Source organism: Hyperolius riggenbachi, chromosome 3 (genome assembly GCF_040937935.1).
Source record: "Hyperolius riggenbachi isolate aHypRig1 chromosome 3, aHypRig1.pri, whole genome shotgun sequence".
Classification (NCBI taxonomy): domain Eukaryota; kingdom Metazoa; phylum Chordata; class Amphibia; order Anura; family Hyperoliidae; genus Hyperolius; species Hyperolius riggenbachi.
The window spans coordinates 482,864,492-482,879,021 of record NC_090648.1 but is presented as its reverse complement, the minus strand read 5'-3'; the positions used below and the strand labels follow the sequence as shown (position 1 = coordinate 482,879,021).

General features: G+C 47.6%; 1 protein-coding gene across 2 annotated transcripts in view; it reads right to left on the bottom strand.

The window, feature by feature from the left end:
- LOC137564349 (ankyrin repeat and KH domain-containing protein 1-like) overlaps positions 1-7,340 on the bottom strand; it is a 156,317-nt gene extending 148,977 nt beyond the window's left edge. For both annotated transcript variants that reach the window (XM_068278123.1, XM_068278124.1), the window contains exon 1: positions 6,949-7,340. In XM_068278123.1, coding sequence (XP_068134224.1) covers positions 6,949-7,218 — 270 coding nt within the window. In that variant the 5' untranslated portion in view covers positions 7,219-7,340. The remainder of the gene's footprint in view (positions 1-6,948) is intronic.
- Positions 7,341-14,530: the final 7,190 nt, after the last annotated feature.

Here is a 14,530-nt window from a genome sequence, read left to right as displayed (position 1 = left end):
AATATAGCTTCTCTGGTGGTCCTAAGTGGGCCAAACATAATGCAAAGAGGAGAATCCTCCTGAGGGCCAGATCTGTCGGCTCCGAGGGCCAGATCTGTTTTACATGCATGATCTAGTGTGTACGAGGCTTACAACCACTTTCAAACAGAAGGCTGAAGGGGAGAATTCACTGTCCATCAGCTGCTCTCATGCACCGGTCAGGCACTTGCTAGTGCTGATGACAAGCGTGGTGTTGCAGATGAATGGCGACATTCATATGGAACTACAGCTGAAGGGGGCTTGTGGATGGCAGCTGTGAAGCTGAACAACCCCACAATTCAGCCACCTGTCTGATATGCTGTACATTTTAAGTTGATGCAAATTGTGTTAATTTTATGCACATTTAGGTAGTTGTGAATTGGGTCAATCAAAATGCAGCAGCTGGCAATTTCAATCTGCCACCATGGGAGGCCTCCTGAATACAGAAGGCTCCGTACTCTTGTGTGCTCAAGAAGTTCTGAGTGCGCCCATCTTTGGGAGCACTCTGGCTCCTGAAGCCTTCCGTGGCGGCACAGAGCAGCAGTGTTCTCCCCAGGCTTTTCTATCCAAGTGCTCCGCCCGGCTATATTTGGTAAGCACCCAGTTGTCAGCTCGGCCGCTCATGCGTTGCGCCGACCCATCGTTTCTGCGTGCGCCCCACCCGGCTACTTTTTCATGCCACCCAGCTAGGAAAATTCTCTGGTGAGAACTCTGGAGCAGTATTCGACCCATTAGTCGAATACTGCTAACAGGTGTATGGAGCTGGAACGAGGGGACCATGAGAGGAACACGAAGGTTATTTAGGACCCAGAACCTTCCCTTTTCATAGCAGAGTGTCTTCCTTGCTTTAAAGAGAACCACCTGAAGATATCCGATAAGAGCTTGTCATATGTTCTCGCGGCTGTGCTCCTCCCCATATACGAGTGCAGCCTCACTGCATTAGAACATGTGAGCACAGCTGTGCCTGTGCAGTAAACCAAGACCCATTCAAGCACAAAGAGGAGTGTGGCAGGGTCTGTCAGAGTCCTGGGCAGCTATGGTGGGAGGACTTCCCATAGTATGCAACTTATTGGTTTAAAACCAATGTGGGGGTGTGTGTGTCCGGTCTCCCTATTCAGAGCCAGCATTAGAAACTCTTCAGAAAGCATACGGTAGCTACATCTCACTCCAGCTTACACCCTTGCATCTACCTGGAAGCTTCTGAACTGCTCCCTTTAGAGGGGTTGTCAATCAATCTATGCTGCCCCATAATATACTTACCCGGGCTTCCTCCAGTCCCTTACAACCAACATGTCCCGCACAGCATCTCCGCTCACATCCGCCGGCCCGGAGTCCCCGCCGGTGCAGATGCCGACCTCCTCTACTGTGCAGCTGTCAATCAAGTCCATGTAATTCTGCGCCTGTGAAATATGCTGCAGACAACATGCACTTGATTGCCAGTGGCGCAGTAGAGGACAACCTCGAGGTCGTCCTCTGCACCGGCGGGTGCGAGCGGAGATACTGCGTAGGACATGTCGGCTGCAAGGGGCTGGAGGAAGCCTCTGGTAAGTATATCATGGGACAGCATAGATTGATTGACAACTCTTTTAAATCTGCCGAGTCCATGAGTACATCTCTCTCTCTCCAAACATTTTCCACATACAATCCTCTGTATTTATCTTCCTCATGGAATAATTTCTCCTTCCAATTTGCAACATACATAGTATATTTTTAAGCTCCAGTCTTCACTATTCTGAGGAAGCCACTAATCCTCTCCAATCTGTATAATCCATGATAGGACAGCCATCCTCCTACCACAATCTGTACAGTTCATGGGACAACTAACCCCATATCTAAGCTGGAAGTCCAGATACCTCCTCCGACAGCAAAGTCAATATAAACTTCTGCACACTCATGCAAATCTATTCAAACAAATCATGCAGCAATCAATGCTGTCCATACAGCTAAGTTAAAAGCTGGGCTGTTCCTTACAAGAATAAAGTCTCAGCATAATCACATACACCGCGCAGAGGTATCCCAGTGTCATATGTGTCCTAACTCTGGCCCTGTAACATGCATAGCACAAACATGCATGCATTCAGCGCATCAAAACCTAACTAAGGAATAGGAGCACATATCCTTACCGTCCTCCCTGGGACAGAGTGCAAACGAATCCTACAAGGGAGCTGCTAGTACCTACATATGTACCGTGCAAATACACCAGCAAGCTTCACTGCTGATCACTGATGGGGAAGAGGGAGATCACTAGATAACATTCTAGCCACAAGCATCAAACATACTATAAAAAAATAAAATTAAAATCCAGGCTCTTCACCTCAAGCTAGGACATTTAAACACTTGAACATTTAAAGAGAACCCGAGGTGTGTTTAAAGAATGTTATCTGCATACAGAGGCTGGATCTGCCTATACAGCCCAGCCTCTGTTGCTATCCCAAACCCCCCTAAGGTCCCCCTGCACTCTGCAATCCCTCATAAATCACAGCCGTGCTGTGAGGCTGTGTTTACATCTGTAGTGTCAGTTTCAGCTGCTCCCCCGCCTCCTGCATAGCTCCGGTCCCTGCCCCCGTCCCTTCCCTCCAATCACCGGGGAGGGAAGGGATGCAGGCAGGGACTGGAGTTCTGCAGGAGGCGGGGAGAGCAGCAGACTGACACTATAGAGATAAACACAGCCAGCTCTGACAAGCTGTTTGTCAGCACCGTGGCTGGGATTTATGAGGGATTGCAGAGTGCAGGGGGACCTTAGGGGGGTTTGGGATAGCAACAGAGGCTGGGCTGTATAGGCAGATCCAGCCTCTGTATGCAGATAATATTCTTCAAACCCACCTCGGGTTCTCTTTAATAGGGAGGTGCTGGAAGGGGTGTGGCAAGCAAAACCGCAAAGTCAAAATAAACTTCCGCACACTCATACACTCCCCGACAACCACACTGCATAGCAAATGGGATGTGTCCCCGTTCCTGCAACCCTCAGTCCATGAGAGATCCCCCTACTCCAAACATCACAATTCATGGGACACACCCGCCAGGCTGCAGTCCATAGGGCACCTACTCCCTTGCGCCAAGGTGCGCGATAAATGGGACGCCTCACAACTCCTCATCCAAGCTGCACAGCCCTTGGGACGAATTCCACCAACCTTGTTTCCAAGCTGAACATTCATGGGTTACCGCCCTCCTTTCATATTGTAACCATGGGAGACTCTCCCCTCAGGTATCAGCACCTCCCCCGCGTCCAAGCTGCACAGCCCGCGGGGTCACCTCCCCCGCGTCCAAGCTGCACAGCCATGGGGTCACCTCCCCCGCGTCCAAGCTGCAAAGCCCGCGGGGTCACCCCCCCCCCCCGCGTCCAAGCTGCAAAGCCCGCGGGGTCACCTCCCCCGCGTCCAAGCTGCACAGCCCGCGGGGTCACCTCCCCCGCGTCCAAGCTGCACAGCCCGCAGGGTCACCTCCCTCGCGTCCAAGCTGCACAGCCCGCAGGGTCACCTCCCTCGCGTCCAAGCTGCACAGCCCGCAGGGTCACCTCCCTCGCGTCCAAGCTGCACAGCCCGCAGGGTCACCTCCCTCGCGTCCAAGCTGCACAGCCCGCAGGGTCATCTCCCTCGCGTCCAAGCTGCACAGCCCGCAGGGTCATCTCCCTCGCGTCCAAGCTGCACAGCCCACAGGGTTATCTCCCTCGCGTCCAAGCTGGGAAATTAAATATTGCCAACATCTGCCAGAGCACTTCACAGAGTACAGTAAAGTCACAAAAACAATTGTACACATTTGCAAGAAAGCTCGAAGCCACGCTACCATACAAGAATGAGCGTGACCGCACTGCACATAACAGCTCACACCTGCGCAGTAGCATGGAGTTGCCGCTCGAGCTTAGTGGAAAAAGCTAAGCCCCTTAGGCCCTGGGCTTGTTGTAGAGCTTCAGGAGGTCCCAGCACTGCAATGGCAAGGTGGAGGTGGATGGGGAAGTCTCTGCATTATTTAGAGGGTACCCTCTACTGAGGTAAGTACCCAAATCAGGCACTTTCCCCCCTTCCGATACACTTGAACTGCCAGCCCCACCATACTTTATTTTTTTTTCTTTGGTGAGGCACAGGGGAACATATAGGCTTATCAATATGTTTTTTGTATGCAGTAGAAAACCAAAGAACCTGGAGAAAACCTACACAAAGCACGGAGAACATACAAAGGCCATGCAGATAGTGTCCTTGCCAGATGTGCATGGTGATAATGCTACGCAAGACCTGCACATCCCTAGCCCAAATATTCGATCGTATGTGCAGCATACAAGCAGAGGCATGTGCTTCCATAGTGATAACCTGAATCATTTTCCACGGCCTTAAAGTTTTTAAGTTTGGAAAACACAACTTTACCCTCAGTAAAGTACTAAATTATAAGGTGTCCCACATTTTTGCCTAGGGCCTTATTTTACCTAAAACCATCTCTGCTGCCACAAATTCACCAGACCTATTCCTACCCACAACACAAAACGCTTTCTTCTGTACATGCCAACCCTCCCGATTGCACAAACTCTCTCTTAGGCCTGGGGCCCACTGGCGACGCTTTCACAGCGATTGCCGATCACCAGTGATCGGCAAAGCGCTGCAACAGTGGAACCCTAGGGGGGTGGTTCCACCTGCAACATTGCATGCGGCATTTTGGGAGACACTGCATTAATGGCTGCAGAGCCAAATCACTCTGAGGATTGCATTTACAATTGCGGGATTTACACAATTGGGGAATCACAAACGTTTGGCCAACTCTCGCAAAAGCACTGCCCGAAAGCAGACAAAAAGCCACCCTGAAAAAAGTTAAATACTCACCTTTGGAGTGTGAAGGCTCCGGATGCCATACCCACAGAGCCTTCCCAGTCCTGTCTCCATGCCCTCGATCCACTGCTGCCTCCCCCCCATGAAAGTCCATGCCTTCGGGCAGCAATGGGATTAGAGTATGAAGCCATTCGAATTTTGGAATTAAGATGAGGCTGGTCTCAAGTGTGAGCACGAGAGCCAGGGGGTTACTTACCCAGAAGTCCGTCGGCTTCTATGCGTCTCACTCCACTCACACGCGACCTATGGGACGCATAGGTCGCGTCCCATAGGTCGCGACCTATGCCGCTGGATGACAGTGCAGTGCCAGCGAGTTAATAGCATCCAAACTCTCCAGCCAAAACTGACCAAAACAACCGATCCAGCGTGCTAAATAGATATCACTCAAAAGGGTTCATTAGAGTACACAGCAGTAGTTTTCCCGACGATTGACGCTCCCCCAGCTGGTCTCCACATACATTGTGACCCACTCAGGCCCATAGCGATTGTGAAAGCAGTGCTTAGCTCACCTGGTGCCCCTCCTCCAATGTTCAATGTCTTCCTTACATGCACCATGCAACCTGACGACAGGTACAAGGTTATACATGTGCTGCTAGGCACAAGCGCATGCAGAGGTAATAATGAGCAGACACAGAACACTGGCGGTGGCACGCTAGTACATAGATGAGGTGTACAGCTTCCATACTCACCACGGGCCTGGGAGTTTTAACCTACACGTGGGAGGCCTGGCAGGCAGAGGTGGCTGCAGATATCCAATAGATTTCATGGTGAAATCTATGTTCACTAGACTGGCAGCAATAGATTGCATCAGAGAGGGATCTATCTAATGGTCAAATCTGCTGCCCCACCTGCCAATGTATAGGCACCATCAAGGTAGACATACACTGTACAATTTCAATTGCCAAGACGTTTGATTAAACAAAACCAGTTGTAAATTCACATTATTCCAAATATTTACATTTGTAACAGCAATCGAAAAACTGAACACCAATTTCGTATCTTTCAGTGGATCATAATACTGATTTGACTGCTGTCATTCAAATCACTGCACAATTTGGGCCCTGGATACATGAAGGGCTTGCTGAAGCTGCACCACACCTCACAACCTCAGATCAACAGGCTCTATAAACTTGGTCACTCCCAGAGTGCACCTTGGAGACAGAGCTTTCTGTCATGCCTCCCCTACTCTTTGGAACTCCCTACCATACCCAGTAAAGACAGCCCCATCCCTGGAGTTATTCAAACTCAGACTGAACAGCCACCTGTTTAGCCTGGCATTTCCAGACTTATACAATCCTTCCTCTGTACCACAGATTACCAATCAACCGATCATTGGTGTGAGCCATACTTAGGCCTCGTTCACACTGCACGCGTTTCCAGACGCGTTTTGGGAACGCGTGTAGGAGGCTGACACACACGACATCAGACAGTGCATAGAGTGCACTGTCTGATGTTCACACCGCATGCGTTCTGAACCTGTGCGGTCCGGGAATGCATGCTGCACGCACTTTGAGCCACGCAACGCATACATACACAGATTGTGTGCATTCGTACGCATTGCATTATGAACGCACGGCCATCCGCGTTTGTAATGTGAATGGGGCCTTACGCGCTTTCAGTCCCTACAGGAGACAAGCGCTTTACAAATATTTGTTGTTGCAAAAACTTTGATACTTTGTTGTAAATGTTGATACCCGTTGAATTTAACATTTAATATGTCCAAACAACCTACATGAATCATGTATCTTCTAATTACAAACAAAAATAAAAAATGCTACGATGAGAATAAAATAATAAAAAAACAAGCTCGTAAGCAAAGCTAATAATTATTAAATGTGAACTGTCGTAAAATGAGAGAGAGAAGCATTGGGCTTGTCAGGCGGGGTGTGTACTGCGCCGACCTGCTCTGCTGCCCTCACCCCTGCCTGCCTGCGTGCTGCTACTGGGAGTTTCTAAAATAGGAGTGAGGCAGCAGCCTAGGCCGGAGTCCCCGAGGCGGCCGGCGGGGGCAGCTCGCTCTCCCGGGACAGCTGAGGGGGGGGGGGAAGGGGGCAGCTCTGAAGGGGGAGGGCGGCTGTGAGGGGCCTCCTCGCCCAGCTCCTCCGCTCCAACTTACTTCAGGCACTTCGTCCTCGTCGCTGGCCGAGGCAGAGGAGAGCACGGCCGCCAGTTGGAAGTCCAGCCTATCGCCCAGCACCGAGGAGGGGTCGCCGAAGAGCGGAACTCTCCCCCCGCACAGGCGCGGAGTCACGGCGTCTAGCTCGTCCTCGGGACACTCTGTGAACATTTCCGGCCCCGTCACAGCATTCTCCATAGCCGTGCGCAGTGGCGGCCCGTCTGCTCTTCCGATACGCGTTGCTGGTTGCCGCAGCCCCCGCCTCTTCATCAATCCGCGGACCAAGTTGGATTCCGGGACCGTCTCCTGCCCATTAACTTCTTTAGCTTAGCTTGGGCTATTCGGGGCTCCGAGCTCCGCCCACCGAGAAGGAGGGGAGGGGGGGGGGGGAAGTCGCGCGAGAAGTGGAGACGATAGCCGCTGCGTAGAAAGCTTGTTGGCCCACAGGTGTGATAACTTTCTCGGCTGCCCGTCGCGTTTTGGCTGCTACGTCAGCGCGTTTCCTCGCGCGCATGCGCAGCAAGATACGTTTCGACCAGGCACGTCTCACGTCATCTTTCGGGCATGCGTAGTACCTATCAGATTATGCTGCTGGTATGTGCTGTCGGGGGTGGCTGTCAATGAACTGACGTCACACGCTCTTGAGGTTGCGTGTACCGCACACGCAGCTCGGCTTGTACCTGGCTCGTGCTTGCCAGTCGCATGACGTCATGTGCGTGAGAGGCTCGGCGTAGGGAAAGGTGGCTGCTTGGGTCAGATGATCTCGTGATGTCACGTGGTTTTGTCTGGAACCCTGTATAAAGTTTGTTGTTATACCATCTGTCCTTTCTGTGAAATATCGCCATGGAGCTATGGATTTTTTATAGCGTTTGCAAGGCCTGTTATGAAGATAGGCTTATTTTTGTTTTCTATATTTGGAATGATAATGTTTTTATATACCCAAAAGACAAACAAATTCTATGCAATACAATAACATTTCTATAGCACTTTTCTCCCATAGGACTCAAAGCGCTTAATTCTGTAGTTATCAGTGGTTTAATAGTTTATTTCTGTGGTACTTATCCGTTAGCCGGGCGCATCCTCTAGGTGGCGACAAAACTCCACCAGAGTTACATCTTTCCCTACTATCCATGTCGGCCTGGAGGGGGAATAGTAATTAGCGCCACCTGCCGGATGCGCCCGGCTAACGGATAAGTACCATTTCTGTTATTAGGGGCCAAGCCCACTAACGCACTTGTGTCCGCTTCTGTCCACTTTTCAGCATCTGTAAAGGTGGCCCCACACAATACAATAAAATGATCTGATTTTACAGCAATTTGATAAATATGATTGGATCTCCCGAAAAACTATTTTTTCGTTCAGTTGAAAAATCCGATCGGATTTCCCGTTTTTTTTTTTTTTTTTAGCGATCCGCAATTCTGGAAATTTTTCTTCAATTTTTCTAAAGATTGTATGATGTGTTAAAGAGAATCTGTATTGTTAAAATCGCTCAAAAGTAAACATACCAGTGCGTTAGGGGACATCTCCTCTTACCCTCTGTCACAATTTCGCCGCTCCTCGCCGCATTAAAAGTGGTTAAAAACAGTTTTAAAAAGTTTGTTTGTAAACAAACAAAATGGCCACCAAAACAGGAAGTAGGTTGATGTACAGTATGTCCACACATAGAAAAATACATCCATACACAAGCAGGCTGTATACAGCATTCCTTTTGAATCTCAAGAGATCATTTGTGTGTTTCTTTCCCCCATGCACTGAAGTTTCAGGCTGCTCATTTCTTCCTGCAAACAGCTTTGCTCTTGTTTGTAATTCCTCAGTATGTGAAAGCCCAGCCAGCTCAGAGGACGATTTATCCAGCTTGTAAAAGATAAGAGAGAAGCTTCTCTAATCTAAATAACACACAGGCAGTGTGCAGAGAGGGGCCTGGAAGGGTGAGTTCATAGCAGAACCACAACACTGAAGAACTTGGCAGCCTTCCAGACACAGGCCGACAAGTCTGACAGGGGAAAGATACATTGATTTATTACAGAGACAGTGATAGTATAAAGTGCTGCAGTTAGCCAGAACACATTAGAATAGCTTTTGGAACTTGTAGGATGAACAGGATGCAATTTTTGTTACGGAGTCTCTTTAAGGAGACTTATACAATGGATTACGTCAGTTAAGGAGAGCTAAACCATGAGTTAAGTTAGATAAGGAGAGATAAATTGTGAGTTAACCACCCTGGCGTTCGTTTAATTGCGGTCATGCGGCCACGCAATTATTTTTTTAAATGTGTCTTTGTTCATGTAGCTAGCACTAGGCTAGTTACACTTTGCCCCCAAGTCCCCCGGCACTGTCCCCCCTCCCTCCGCTCGCCGCCGGCGATATTTACCTGGCCGCGATCCTGCGATGGCCGAGACTTCCGCCATAGCTTCAGGCGTTGCTATGGCGACGATTGAGCATGACGTCTGACGTAACCGACGTCATGACGTCATGCGCAGTTCCGATTGCCGCCATTGCGACCCCTGGAGGCTATGGAGAGGCTGCGCTGGCGCGGGCTCTGGGGGCAGTTATGTATAAAACAGCGGCGATCGGGGGGATCAGAGCAGGCCGGCGGCGATCGGAGGGGTGATGTAGCTAGCTAGCCAAGTGCTAGCTACACCCCCTCCGAAAATTTGGTCTAAAAAGACCCTCCAGGAGCTGAGCAATCCACCGCGGCGGTAATGGACGAGCTGAGCTCGTCTATACCGCTCAAGTTTAATAAGGTGAGATAATTTGACAGCAAAGCTTTGTGCATCAGGCCCATGGACATTACATAGCTCATCAGTTGTCCTTTCAGTTATAACTGACAGCAACTGATATATTTCGTTTCTGACAATGGCCTCAATTCACTAAGCTTATCTCCTGTCTTTAATAACGTTTCTATAGTTATCACCATGGTGATGAGGCATGTAGTATTCAGGAAACATTTTACCTCAGGCAAGCCTAAAGTTAACTCTTCTGTCTTTAAGTTAACTCTACAATCCTTAAAATACCTCCAGAATTCTAAAATTAAAGACAGGCTGTTAATTAACTGCGTGTGAAAATAACCTCAGAGGAGGTAACTTAAAGAGAAACTCTGACCAAGAATTGAATTTTATCCCAATCAGTAGCCGATACCCCCTTTTACATGAAAAATCTATTCCTTTTAACAAACAGACCATCAGGGGGAGCTGTATGGCTGATATTGTGGTGAAACCCCTCCCACAAGAAACAAGAAAAGTACGTACTCTTGGCAGTTTCCTGTCTGTGAACCTTGCTGCATTGTGGCAACTGCCAAAAAACCATGCAGCAGCTATATCACTTGCCAACAGTAAAAATGTTCACTGGAGTTCCTCTTTAACTACAGAGGAGGTAACTTAACTACAGAGGAGGTAACTTAAAGGGAACCTAAACTGAGAAGGATATGGATTTTTCCTTTTAAAATAAGACCAGTTGCCTGACTCTCCTGCTGATCCTGTGTCTCTAATACTTTAAAAATCAATAAATTCACCTGCACACCAAAATTAATGCAACAATAAGTGTATTAAATATAGTATCAAATATATAACAAATTCACATAGAATACAATACGATGAGCACAATACAATACAGACTGAGGCACTTAACATCCAAAAAGAGACACTCTGTGTATATGGTATACCATAGTAGCTTGTACAATAACACGCAAATGTTCATGGATAACAGCAAGTCCAACAGGGACTATAACATCACAGTGCAGAGTGGACCATCAGAAAAAGCAAGCTATGGTATTAGCCAAAACAGTCACTGTAGCATAAACCTTGTGGATCTCAATAGAGCAAACTTGAGCATAGTGGAAGCAAGGGATGCCATAAAAAGTGTATCAGAGCGTAATTAAGAGTCCATTACCCTGACAGCGCCGTTTCGGATTTAATCCTTCGTCAGAGGGCTAGGTTTGGTGGATTCCCAAACCTAACCCTCTGACGAAGGATTAAATCCGAAACGGCGCTGTCAGGGTAATGGACTCTTAATTACGCTCTGATACACTTTTTATGGCATCCCTTGCTTCCACTATGCTCAAGTTTGCTCTATTGAGATCCACAAGGTTTATGCTACAGTGACTGTTTTGGCTAATACCATAGCTTGCTTTTTCTGATGGTCCACTCTGCACTGTGATGTTATAGTCCCTGTTGGACTTGCTGTTATCCATGAACATTTGCGTGTTATTGTACAAGCTACTATGGTATACCATATACACAGAGTGTCTCTTTTTGGATGTTAAGTGCCTCAGTCTGTATTGTATTGTGCTCATTGTATTGTATTCTATGTGAATTTGTTATATATTTGATACTATATTTAATACACTTATTGTTGCATTAATTTTGGTGTGCAGGTGAATTTATTGATTTTATTAGTCTACAGGACCATGAGTTCTATTTACTGTACCTAGCACCCAGATCTCATGCTTTTTTGCTAATATTGGGTGTGCATACCTCATTTTTACAAATTGTTCTCTAATACTTTTAGCCACAGCCCCTGAACAAGCAGATTCTCTGACTGAAGTCAGACTGGATTAGCTGCATGCTTGTTACAGGTGTGTGATTCAGCCACTCTTGCAGCTAAATAGATCAGCAGGGCAGCCAGGCAACTGGTATTGTTTAAAAGGAAACATCCATATCCCTCTCAGTTTAGGTTCCCTTTAAGGAATGAAGAGATAAGATAACTCTCTCACTGTGTGGAGGTAAGTTTTCTCTTTCTTTATTATCTCCAGCATGATCTTAGTGAATTGAGGCCATTGGCCAATGTTCAAGTGGGTACACAGCCTTAAAGAGAACCTGTACTGAGTAAAAATATTTAAAATAAACGCATGAGGTAACTTCAAATGAACATTACATAGTTATCTTGCCATCAGTTCCTCTCAGAAATTCACCATTTTCTTCAGACAATAATCCCTTCCAGTTCTGACAATATTTTGTCAGATCTGAAATATATCAGTTGCTGTCAGTAAAATATCAGTTGCTGTCAGTTATAGCTGAGAGGAAAACTGATGTACCAGGTAATGTCCATGTTTCCCTATGGCTCAAGTGGGCGATGTTACAGTTTAACTGTGTGCTGACCAGAAAGCTGTTATGGGTAATGGCCATTTTCAAAATGGAGGACGGAAAATTCCCTTGATCACAGTGAACAAACAGGACACAGGAGAGGAGAAAGACACTGAGGAGTAGACTACATAGAAGGTAAGTATGACTTGTGTATGCTTATTTTGACTTTTAATTTTCAGTTCAGGTTTTCTTTAACCATGGTGATAACTATAGAAACGTTATTAAAGACAGGAGATAAGCTTAGTGAATTGAGGCCATTATCTTGTCAGAATGGGAAGGAATGGTGAGCTTCTGAGAGAAACTGACGGCGAGGTAAGTATGTAATATTCATTTGCAGGTATATCATGTGCTTATTTTAAATAATTTTACTTGGTTCAGATTCCCTTTGACTTTACAGGGACAATCAGAGGCAATATTTTCGTCAAGGGAGTAGTGGTTTGCTAGTGTGACCTTGAAGTCTCATACACATGTACTTGGCATGTCCCCCTGCATGGATCGGGACCCAATCCCTATGGTGACATTACAGGACCGAGGCTGTACAGATGTGTCACTAGCCTGTTACTTGTTTCTGGGGGGGGGGGGCAATGTAGTGGAGCGGGAGTGACGTCTTCTGCCGGGCGGGGTGAGTGGGGAGACAGTGCTCTTTGCAGAAGCAATCTGCTAGGTGAGCCGCTGGCCCAGTGGGGGAGAAATGTCGGACTCGGGAGCTGCTGTACACATGCTGGATTCTAGGAAGTGGTGGTCGTTATTGGCCGTCCTGGCCGTGTTTCATCTAGTGTGTGTTTGGAGCTTTAAAGAGAAACTCCGACCAAGAATTTAACTTTATCCCAATCAGTAGCTGATACCCCCTTTTACATGACAAATCTATTGCATTTCACAAACAGACCATCAGGGGGCGCTGTATGACTGATTTTGTGCTGAAACCCCTCCCACAAGAAGCTCTGAGTACCGCGGTGCTCTGGGCAAACTGCCACAATGTAACAATGTTCACAGACAGGAATTAGCTGTTTACAGCTGTCTGTAACGGCCAGAACAGCTAGAAACAGCTACATAACCTGCCCACAGTAACAATGTCACCATGTAATACATGTCAGAATGTGAATCTGGGAGAGGAAAGATTTTACAATGAGCAAACACTGCCTAAATCATTTCTACATAATTATTGTAAAAATGAAGCACTTTTTTTATTACATTATTTTCACTGGAGTTCCTCTTTAAAGAAGTAAGCAGTTGGCGGGTTACTACAATGCTTGTGACCTCAAGCTGCCACTTGCAAAGGCAGCGACCTTTGGTAGAAGTTGTGTTTGAAAAAAACACCTTTGTTCTCTGTTGCGGGTTATGACACTCAATACTCATGTTGCAGGGCAGATTCAACCAAGAAATAAATCTCTCTCTGATCGAATCTGATTAGAGAGAGATCTGTCAGTTTCCCATACACCGCAGGCCGATTCCCGATCGATTTCATACTGAAATCGATCCAGAATCGGTCTCGTGACATCACGTCCGCCGCCCCGACGTTGTCCCCCTAATGTTCAATGTCCCCCCCAGTGCCCAGAGTAAGTGATACTTTACTTGTCCGCGACCTCTGCTTCTCTGCTGCTTCCAGGATTCCTCCATTTCTGCATACACGCGCGCCATGTGGTTGCCTAGTAACGTGGCCAGGTGTGTAACATCTGACGTCACACACGCATGCTCTTACTAAGCAACCACGTGGGGCATGGGTGTATGCAGAAACGTAGGAATCCCCGGAAGCAGCTGAGGACAAATGGAGGTTGCGGCCAGGTCCATAGTATATATTTTATTACATCAGTTGCAGCTTCAGCAGAAATAACAGGGTTTTTTGGGGGGAGGGGGGGCATGCTGTTTGACCTTGCATAAAATTGTGCTGTTGTGACGTTGATACCCTCTGGAATCTTGCAGCATTGGACCACCGGTTCCAGACTGGTCTTTTTGAGCAAATGAAAGATAAGCTGGCTAGCTGACATTCCTTTAGACACCCAAGAAATGCTTGCCTCTAGTGATGCCTGAGGGAAAGGAGGCAAGTTGAAGGCATTTTGATCCACTTGGATTCCATTGTTTCCAGCAAGAATGCTCACAGTACTCGTCCCAGTCCCCTCATCTGTCTCAGCTTCCTCTAAGGCTTGGTTCAGACGGACTTTCAAACCTGTGGCCTGCAGCAGTCCGGCGTCTTGTTGCAAATGCTTTTCCGCAATGGTGCAGAAAAGCATTTGTTGGTTTTGGGCGACGCTTCCTTGCATACAGAATTTTCATCCCCGCAGGTGGACATGGAAGTAAACCATCCTGGAAGCAACCTGTTTCTTCCAGGATCGCATAAGCGATTGAAAGGTGGCGTTTACGCAAAGAATGGTTAACGACGGTAAGCGGTCATACCGAAGGCAGTCCATTCATCTGAATGGACAGCGTTTAAACGACGAGTGCCACGACCATCGTTAACCGTTGCAGAACCGTCCATATGAACCAGCCCAATTGTAAAACCACAA